A 9,923-nucleotide genomic window follows, 5' to 3' on the forward strand; every position below is an offset into this window, starting at 1 on the left:
ACTCTTTCTGGATCAATTCCTGCCTCACTTAGTGGCCTGCAGAATTTGAAGTACTTAAACTTTCTCGGAAACGGATTGAGTGGCAACATTCCTTCAGAGCTTAACAAGTTATCTCAGCTTGAGGTTCTTGACTTGTCAAGAAACAGGCTTTCAGGAACCATTTCTCTTCTCAACACTCAGCTAAAGAATCTCACATCCTTGGTTCTCTCTGATAATGCATTGAATGGCAGCATTCCGAGCAACTTCTGCCTCGGAGATTTGAATCTGCAAGAGCTTCTTCTTGCCCGAAATGAGCTTTTGGGGAAATTTCCTTTGGAGCTACTAAGCTGCTCATCACTCCAACAATTGGACCTTTCAGATAATAGATTTAGTGGAGAATTACCACCTTCCTTGGAAAAATTAGCCAACTTAACCGATTTGGCGCTTAACAACAACAGCTTTACTGGAACTCTACCGCTCGAAATCGGATCCTTGAGCAACTTAGAAAATCTTTATCTGTTTGGCAACATGATCACAGGCAGAATCCCAGCGGAGATTGGGAAGCTGCAGAGGCTAAGAATCATTTACCTTTACGATAACCAGATGTCAGGACACATCCCAAGAGAGCTAACAAACAGCTCAAGCTTAACAGAAATTGATTTCTTTGGGAACCATTTCACAGGGTCCATTCCTGACACAATTGGGAAGCTCAAGAATCTTGTTCTGCTTCAACTCAGGCAAAATGACTTGTCCGGTCCCATCCCGCCGAGCTTGGGGTACTGCAGAGGGCTTCAGTTCTTGGTCCTGGCTGATAACAAGCTGTCAGGTTCATTGCCACCCACATTCAGATTCCTCTCGGAACTGAGCACCATCACTCTCTACAACAACTCCTTTGAAGGCCCTCTTCCCCAATCTCTTTTCCTTCTCAAAAACCTCAAAATCATTAATTTTTCTCATAACAGATTCACAGGAAGCATATTTCCTCTCACTGGTTCAAACTCTCTCACTGCTTTGGACTTAACAAACAACAGCTTCTCAGGCCCTCTTCCGCCTACGCTAGCCACATCAAGAAATTTCCGCCGTCTGCGCCTTGCATACAATCGCCTTAATGGCAGCATTTCTTCTGAGTTTTCCCAACTCACAGAGCTCAATTTCCTTGACCTCTCATACAATAACTTGGTAGGAGAAGTTCCAGCTCAACTATCAAACTGTACAAAGCTTGAGCACTTTTTGCTCAACAATAACCAACTCACGGGCACAATGCAGCCATGGTTAGGTGGGTTACAACAGCTTGGTGAGCTGGATTTTTCGTCCAATAACTTCCATGGAAAAATGCCTGCAGAGCTCGGAAACTGCTCGAAACTACTCAAGCTTTCCCTCCACAGCAACAACCTTTCTAGCACTATCCCACAAGAGATTGGAAACCTCACTTCTCTCAATGTTCTTAACCTTCAAAGAAACAACTTCTCAGGACCAATCCCGGAGACAATCCAGCACTGCATGAAGCTCTATGAACTGAGGCTCTCAGAGAACTTCTTGACAGGTTTTATACCAGCTGAGTTAGGGGGGTTGAGTGAGTTACAAGTAATCTTGGACCTGAGCAAAAACTTCTTATCTGGTGAAATTCCAACATCTCTTGGAAACTTAATGAAGTTGGAGAGGCTAAATCTGTCCTCTAATCAGCTCCAAGGGGAAATTCCTTCCTCACTCGGGAAACTGACCAGCCTGCACATGTTGAACCTGTCAAGCAATCATCTGAGAGGACAAATTCCCACAACATTTTCCGCATTCCCACTCAGCTCCTTCATGGGAAATGATCAGGAACTCTGTGGCCCACCATTAGTGGCATGTCCGGAATCTGAGGGGCAATCGAAAAGGCGCCTTTCCAATGCGGCGGTGATAGGGATAATAATGGCCATTGTGTCAACATCCACAGTCATATGCTTGGTGATGATTTATGCCATGCTGAGAATTTGGTGCAAATGGAGAAGACAAGTATCAATCTCAAACTTGGATGCCAATGCGGGGTTTGATCACGAGAATAAGATCAGAGAAGAGAAGAAGAGATGGGGATTTGTTGAGGAAAAATGGAGGATTAATGTTGGTGAGTATTGGAAAGTGGATTCTTTGGCGTTGGTTCCTTCACCACAAGATAAGGAAAGTCCTACTACCACCACAACGTCATGTATTTTCAATCTCAAAATGGATCAAGATTCCATGGAAAAGACCTTAGTTTGAACTATAAAAATTCTTTTTTCTTTTCTTCTTCTTTCATTTGGGTTTCTGCTTTTGATCTTGTATACTGTATTGGTTTTACTCCTTTCTTAATTTGTAAACTGTTGTTTGTAGATAAACCTTGTTAGTAAGAGGCTTATAATGAATGATCAGAACGTGATATTATTCTCATTGGACACTGTCTATTTAAAAACTTCTTTCCCATGAGTACTGCAAAGAAATTATGAGAAAATTTTGATCAAGATTACCTATATGTGATTCCCATGTATTGCTAGTGCTTGACAAGTCGGTATGAAGACAGTCATGGGCCCACCACATAAATATCAGATCACCCACGCTTTCAGATTAGATCTAAGATAAATGTGGAATATACAAGTGAACTAAGATAAAAAGAGGGTAAACTCCGAAAGTGGGAGTTTCTCCGGTAGAACATTCCTACCGACAGGGTATATTTTTAACTGTTGAGTCTAATCAAAATTACATCAGACTAAAAAGGTACGCAGAATAAATAATTTTTTATACATATCTAACGGTTAAAAATAAAAAATTATTGATAATTTATTTTTCTGATTCTACCACAAGTTTCTTTGAAAGTGTTTATTATTAAAATTTGATAAGACGTTCCATTTGTAGGTGAGGGCTCAACAGTTGGTCATTTCTCCAAATATACTTGTATGGTTTGATCCAACACTTACAATTAAAGTCACTTTTTAAGTAGTTTTTATATTAAGATTTCAAGTAAAGAAAGATTATAGTCCACTTTCTAAGTAGTTTTTTATATTATAGATTTCAAGTAGAGAAAGTGACAGTACTGGTTTTATTATCAATACAAAAAAGAATCCGTTATCATTGTAAAAGGAACAAGAGATCCATAAAATTTCAAGTAACCAATTGCATGGTCAGATGGCAATATCTTGCCTTTTTGCTAAAGGCGAAAATAACTTGGCAATAACATTTATTTTATATTTAACAAAGCTCTACTTGGATATAACAATCCAATACAGCTTATCTAACGGAGACATCATGAAATAAGCTATAATCAAAATTATTACAAATGAGATGGTGCAATGGTTAAAAAAATCTTTTTCTTTTTTCCAATCCACCCAAAATGTTTTTTTTTATTTTTTATTTTTTATTTTTAATCCACCTTAAATTCAAGGTTCAATACTTTATCCCGTCAATAAGTTGTGCGACTTTTAAGGTCCTTACCCAATTAATAGATTGTGCGTTTTTAAGCTTCTTTTTTGTTGGGAGTAAAGCTTTACTTATTCTTAAGTAGAAGTGCATTGTTAAGCTTGTAATCTTTGGGATGCAAAACTGAACCCATTCTTTCATTTTTCATTAATAGGCCCCTAATTTATACTATAAACCTAAGGAATGGGGTACCATGATCCTTTTTTTTTCATTTTTTTGTGCAGAAAAAAAAAACCATAAAAAATGGGGGGGAAAAAAAAAAAAAAAACCTTGACCAGGCTATACTATGAATTCGACTCTCACCTAAGAAAACATTCTCAAGACTTGTCAGACTCGTCAAGTAATGGAGACTTATGAACTGTCCCATTAAAGAGTATACTTTCTTCCACATGTGTCCTCAAAAAGTTACGATTGAAACATGCAGCAGACAGAAAAGTAGAGATATGATCATGGGTATTTTTTCATATCATTCAAACACACAACATTACAAGTATCTATACATTTATTTTGCTGATAGAGAGCGTGTACACAGTGCCTTTATAACCATCATCATACAGATTTAACACAAGAGCTACACATAATATTGCCCTTTTAGTTTCTGGTGGCTTATATTATGCGGTTCACAGCTGAGCAGAGTCATTGGCAATGGCACCAGCATTTGTGAGAAGGGGCAAAAGCTGACCAGACTGGTGCAACTCCAAAACCGCTGCAATGATTTAAAAAGAAAAAAAAAAGGTTTAAATGAGTATTTGGCAGAACAATTATGGTGCAAAAAGAAAGCATGAAAATTATGGTGCATCCCCAAAAAGTTAGGCGTCAAGCTTAAATTCAGCCGATGGAAAGAAACGATCCCAGCTGTGGCCCAAAAAAAAAAAAAATGGTGCAAAGAAACAATCCCAACAGTTGGGAAAAAAAGGATTAAGTTTTCATTGAAAAGTTTCAATTGTGCCCGTTTGTCTGAACAAAAATTATAAATTGAGAGTTTATTCGGTAGTCCGCTCTACTAATAGTCTCAATTTTTAACTATTGAAATCTGATCAAAATCAGATTATATTAAAAGACTACGTAAAACAAATAGATTCTGATACAGATCTGACGGTTAAAAAGTAAGGGATTATGAGTAGTCTAATTTTACATTATCAGAGAAAGTCCCAAATTATAACTCTTTTGTAAGAGAAAAGATGTATAAAGGTTTTAACTTAGGTTCAAACCAGCAAAAGAAAGAGACTTACCGGCAAAATATAAACCACAGCAAAACAAAGAAACTTAACAGCTGAAATTGGACTGCACTGAGAAGAGATAGTGATCCGGTTTACAATCCATGTTTGGTTGTTAAAAGTTTTGACCTGGATGAGAACCCGTGTGAGCCCAAAATTATGGGTTTTGGAGAACTTAACCCCGTTAACTTTTTATGGGTTTAAACCTATTTGCTTATAGTATTTCTGGTTTAAAACCATGGGTCTATATCTAAGTAATTTTCGCACTAACCAAAGACTATTTCAAACTTTTATTCTCTAATGTGATGTTTTATTTCTTGTTTAAACTTTACACTAGCTTGAACCAGAAAAAACCTAAACAGGTTCAGAACTTTTGGTTCAAACCTAAAAATTCAAAACCACACGATTCGAATTAACAAAGCAAAGGAGTAGAAAGATGACTAAACGTAAAAGTAGGGGGGTAAGAAATCACCCCAAACCCGATTAACCCGGCCTACCCAACCCTACCCGAAATTATAGTTTGTTTGTTTGTTTGTTTTTTTTTTTTTTTTTTCGGTTTAAAATTGACCCAACCTGCAATGGGCGGGTAAGGTCGCGGGCCAGGCTCCATTTACCCCGTGTAACCCTACCTGGCCGAAAAACACACTAAGTGTTAAAACAAAAAAGGAAAAAAGAGTCAGAGCAGTGAGAAAGTGTGAGAAAGAGAGAGAGAGAACGAAGAGAGAGAATGTGGATGAAGTGGTGCAAGAGTACTGAATTAGAGCTTTGTATTCGGCCATGGACACTCCAGTGAAGAGCCATTCCACCACTACTCCTTTCTCTTCTCAATTCGAGGTCAAAACTTCTTGTCCTAAAATCCATCCCCAAAAGTTTCGCTGGAAATTCCTTCCTTATTTATGCTTTTCCCTTTTTGCACATCAATTTATTGCTTTTAGTTTTTAGTCTCCGAATCTGATTTTCTGCACTTAGGTTTCTCTGTACATGCTTGATTCTTCATTTTTTTCCCCTTTAGTTTTCCCCTTTTGGGTTTTACTGGATCCAAATTACGTATTTAATCTCAAATAAGCTTGAATTGCTCCTCTCAGGTATCTTTGTTTTGTTGACGTTATTCATTACTAAGTGGGTTGTCTTTTTGGTTGATGTTTATTTGTCTGTCACCCGACTAACTCGAGTAACCTGAGCCTACCTGAGGTTACCCAAAAGGTTACAGGTTTGTAGGCCTAGGAGGGTACTGCGGCTCAAAGTTTCCTCAACCTACCGTGTGCAGCTCGGCCCAACCCGAGCCTACCCGGCCGAATTACACCCCTACGTAAAAGAATAAGGCCTCATTCATTTCACCGATTCGAGTTTTTAATTTCAGTTTTATTACAGCTAAAAACTCATATAAAAAATCATATCCATCCCAACTTGAATTTATAAACTGAACTAGGCTAAATGAAAGTAATGGGCTTACAATCGCAGCCACCAATGTTTTTTCCTGCTATGAAGACATTGGGGACAGTCCTTCGGCCAGTCCACTCTGCTAGAGCTGCTTGCATGTCACCTCCATCACCTTCGCCAATAGACAAACATTTGCTTATACATTGTTGGTTGCTCAAAGGAGGTCATAAAACAGTGGAAATTATATACCATTATACATACATACAATCAAATGACTCGATAGACACGAGAAAAAATTCTCAAGTTCTATTAAAAAGCTTACTGGCCTAAAGTTTTAGGCTTGATTCGAATTTTAAATTTAAATTAAAATATAATTTTATGTAAAATTTTTTTATTATAATAAAAAAAATTAGATATAATTTTTAAATTTTTAATTGCAGTGAAATTAAAATTGATGAGCGAGGTGTTAGACTTGAAAACCTCTTCCAAGCACCGATAAGTCACATCAAAGTTATTTTATTTTATTTTATTTTTGGTTTTGCAGACGGAAGGAAATTAGGAAGACAAAACAGTCTGATAAGAGACAGGAAACGACAAAAAAACAACATAGCTAAGATAAGAGCACATACTTTCCTCGTCCAGTTCAATGACTTTGAAAGCCGCTCCAAGTTGTGTCAATAAATTCTTCACCCTCGTACAGTACCCACAATAAGTTTTACTGCCAGTAATTCATAATTAAAACAAACCAAAAAAAAAAAAAAAAAAAAACCAAAATCACCAGTAAGGTCAGAACTAAAAAAACAAATGTGGCAATTAAAAACGAAAGCAAGACCGATTTAAAAGGCAAAGTTGAGGACTTTTTTTTTATTCCTGCTTCAAGGATTTAGCGGAATATAGTATTTGATGATCTGGGTTAGTGTTAGTCTCTTACAAACTGAAGTAAAATTGAATGTTCGGAAAATAAACAATGAATAATAAAAAAGGAAGCTTTGTGGTTAATACTGGAAAGACAGAAAGGGAGAGAGACCTGAAGACAACGACGGGGTGAGAGGAGACAATCTGCTTGACCTTGTTGAGCGCCATTTTAAGCTCTTCCTTGCTCTTTCTGTTTATGCCCAGCACCGATCCCATTTTTCTTTTTTTTTTTATATAATAATATAATACTTATTTGGGCTTAGAGAGAGAAAGAGAAAGAGGAGAGAGAGAGATTAGACCAGGTGCTGCAAGGACCTTATTGGGTGCTTCTCCGGAAGAGAGAGAGGGGAGAGAGAGATTAGGCCAGGTGCTGCAAGGACCTTATTGGGTGCTTCTCCGGAAGAGAGAGAGAGACAAACACAGGTGTAGGAAATGGAGCACTGCTTGGTGGCACAGGCACCAGACAAGGAATCAAACGCAATGTTATGAAAACCTGGGTGCCAGATTCTCTAATTATCAAAAAAAAAAAAAAAAGTATTTTACACATTTACTCCTAAACTTACAGGACTTTAGCAATTTACCCTTGAACATATAATTTTACAAATGATCTCCACAATTTGAAAAATTGTTAGAACAAATCTCATTTTAACAATGATTGTGTTAAATTGGATGCGAAAAAACACTTTCAATGAAAATTTCAACATTCTAATTCAAATTATAACAGAAAGCTCTCAATTTCACCCAAAAAAAGAAACAATTTATTAACTCTCAATCCCTTAAATTTAACAAAAATAAAACAAAATTGGTAACATAAGATACATTGTAATATTTTGTAAGTTGAAGGAGTAAATTATCAAAATTAGAAGTTTATAAAGTAAACTGCTAAAACTCATTAAGTTTAGGGGCAAGTGTACAAAATACTCGAAAAAAAACTTTTATTGTGGCCTAAAATGGTGCGGAATAGACGATGAAAAGTTGAATAGCGAATTCCATATGTATTTTTTTTATATTATGTAGAAATAGGTTATAAAATTGGTTGTAACATCTAGTCGAATGACTGTAATGCTTAGTTTTTTACCTAGTAACACATATTTGTTTGATGTTTGTGTTTTCTTTTCCTTTTACCTTTATAAAAACTCATGCTTTAAGATATTATAACTTCTTTGTTTCAATTGCGATTGCCCTAATTCTTCTACCTATGTGTTTGGAGCGAAAAAATGAACCAACATCCATATAGCTTATGTAAATTCTAGCATGAAAATCAAATTTTTTTAAGATTTATGTGCTACCACTAAATTTTTAAATAATTATTTTAAAACGCTCTATCTAAACATAGATTCTCATTTTATTATGAATATAACATTCCTAACAAATCAATCTACATATCCAAATGACTGTTCCGATTGCAGTTCTAATCATTTTCATTAATGTTTGTTCATATCAAATCATTTAAACGGTAAGAATTCACATATATTAACCAAATGAAGCTAGAATTTCAATTTGAAAACCATTACTTAAATTCATAAAATCAAAACCATTTTCTACAGTGTAAATTATTTCTCATTTCAGGTTTTCTCTTTTCAAACATATTCTCTATCAAATTTATATTTTTAACACATCAAAAAACATATTTAGATTTTATTCACTTTTTAAATTTATAATTTTAACTACATGTCCGAACTTATATAAACCATACTAATTTTCAGATTTCACATTTTAAAACAAAATGATCTAAATCGCCATAGTTAGAATCAATGAACCACACAAATTTATAGAGTTTTTTACGTTGAAAAACTGTAACGGAATTTTCAATCCTCCTGTTTGTGTTGAGAATTCAGATTAATTTGTATAGTCTGAATTAAGCCCACAACCAAATGAGTGTATAGTAAGACATTAATGTCTCGTTCACTTCACAGATTCGAGTTTTCAATTCGAGTTGAGATGTGACATTTTTTGAGAGCTTTTTACTATAGCAAAAAAAAGTTAGATGTGACATTTTCTGAGAGATTTTTACTGTAAAAACCTAAAACTGAAAACTCAAATCAGTAAAATGAACGATGCCTAAATTCGGATTTGAAGCTCAACTCAAACGGAGTTAAATTTCTTAATTTTAAATTTGCATCCTTCTAAATTTCAACTATTCAAATCGTTTCAACTTTAAAAAAATATATTTTTCTCTCTCTTCTACTTTATGAAAACTCAAGGATTCAATATATTATAGCCTTTTTTCATCTCTAATTGAGACGATTCTTCTTTCAATGTATTCAAAGCACAAAGACAAGTAAATATATCTATATTCCTTACTAAAATCTATCATGGACATTAAGGTTTTGTTAGATTTATTAGAAAACCATTAAGCTTTAAAATAACTTTGGTATGTTCTAAAAAATCTTACAATGCATCCATGTTATGGTAGGTTTTCATGGGCTTTATAGAGAGAGATTTTTTTTTCTATTTTCGCTCTGAATGCATAATAAAAAGAGTCATCTTAATCAATATTGGAATAAAAAAGTTAAAAAATTTTGAAGTTTGATTTTTTTTAATGGATTCAATAATAGTAAACTAATTGAAAAACAAAACTTTTTATGGCATATCAATATGTTGCATATGATGATTATCATAAGTCATGTAGGGTTTAATAATTACTAGAGAAAACAACTATTTGAATTGGCGTGCGTTCGGACCATCATTTTAATACACAAATAAATTATACTTCAAATTCATAACAAAATGATATTTTGTAAAGAGCAGTACATCGCGTATGGTCTATTATATACTTGATGCGTAAAATTGCTCAAACATGCGTAATTATGTATTTGGTCTGAACGCTTATTTTTGAAAAACAATATGCCGCGTACGGTCTTGATGATGGTTAGATTAAAAAACTGTTTGAACTGAGGTAATTTGAACTATAGTCCGAAGCATCATTTGGATATGCAGAGAATTTATAATTCGAAGGGCGAATCTGAATACGTGTTTGAATATAGAGTGTTGAATATAATC

The 9,923-nt window shown here is 35.0% G+C and overlaps 2 protein-coding genes across 2 annotated transcripts in view; one reads left to right on the plus strand and one right to left on the minus strand.

The window, feature by feature from the left end:
• Positions 1 to 2,251, plus strand: part of LOC21397715 (LRR receptor-like serine/threonine-protein kinase GSO1) — a gene marked incomplete at its 5' end in the record, with an annotated part of 3,073 nt that extends 822 nt beyond the window's left edge. Inside the window, one exon of the mRNA XM_024169565.1 lies at positions 1 to 2,251. This exon is cut by the window's left edge and continues 822 nt beyond it. Coding sequence (XP_024025333.1) covers positions 1 to 2,217 — 2,217 coding nt within the window.
• Positions 2,252 to 3,844: 1,593 nt separating this feature from the next.
• LOC21397716 (glutaredoxin-C1) lies at positions 3,845 to 7,389 on the minus strand. Its single transcript, XM_010104224.2, has 4 exons — positions 7,033 to 7,389; positions 6,635 to 6,723; positions 6,079 to 6,177; positions 3,845 to 4,114 (listed from the first exon to the last, which is right to left on the minus strand). The coding sequence occupies exons 1-4, from the start codon at positions 7,134 to 7,136 to the stop codon at positions 4,029 to 4,031; spliced, it is 378 nt and encodes a 125-aa protein (XP_010102526.1). The 5' UTR covers positions 7,137 to 7,389; the 3' UTR covers positions 3,845 to 4,028.
• Between the last annotated feature and the right edge of the window lie 2,534 nt (positions 7,390 to 9,923).

This window comes from Morus notabilis, unplaced genomic scaffold, assembly GCF_000414095.1.
Source record: "Morus notabilis unplaced genomic scaffold, ASM41409v2 Scaffold125, whole genome shotgun sequence".
Classification (NCBI taxonomy): domain Eukaryota; kingdom Viridiplantae; phylum Streptophyta; class Magnoliopsida; order Rosales; family Moraceae; genus Morus; species Morus notabilis.

Bases quoted from the DNA above. Each gene is read 5' to 3' on its own strand.
- LOC21397716 (XM_010104224.2), bottom strand. From the start codon at position 7,136: ATGGGATCGGTGCTGGGCATAAACAGAAAGAGCAAGGAAGAGCTTAAA. The intron at 6,178-6,634 runs GTATGTGCTCTT...CTATTGGCGAAG, and splicing joins CATTGAACTGGACGAGGAAA to GTGATGGAGGTGACATGCAA. The intron at 4,115-6,078 runs GTAAGCCCATTA...AAATCATTGCAG, and splicing joins AAACATTGGTGGCTGCGATT to CGGTTTTGGAGTTGCACCAG.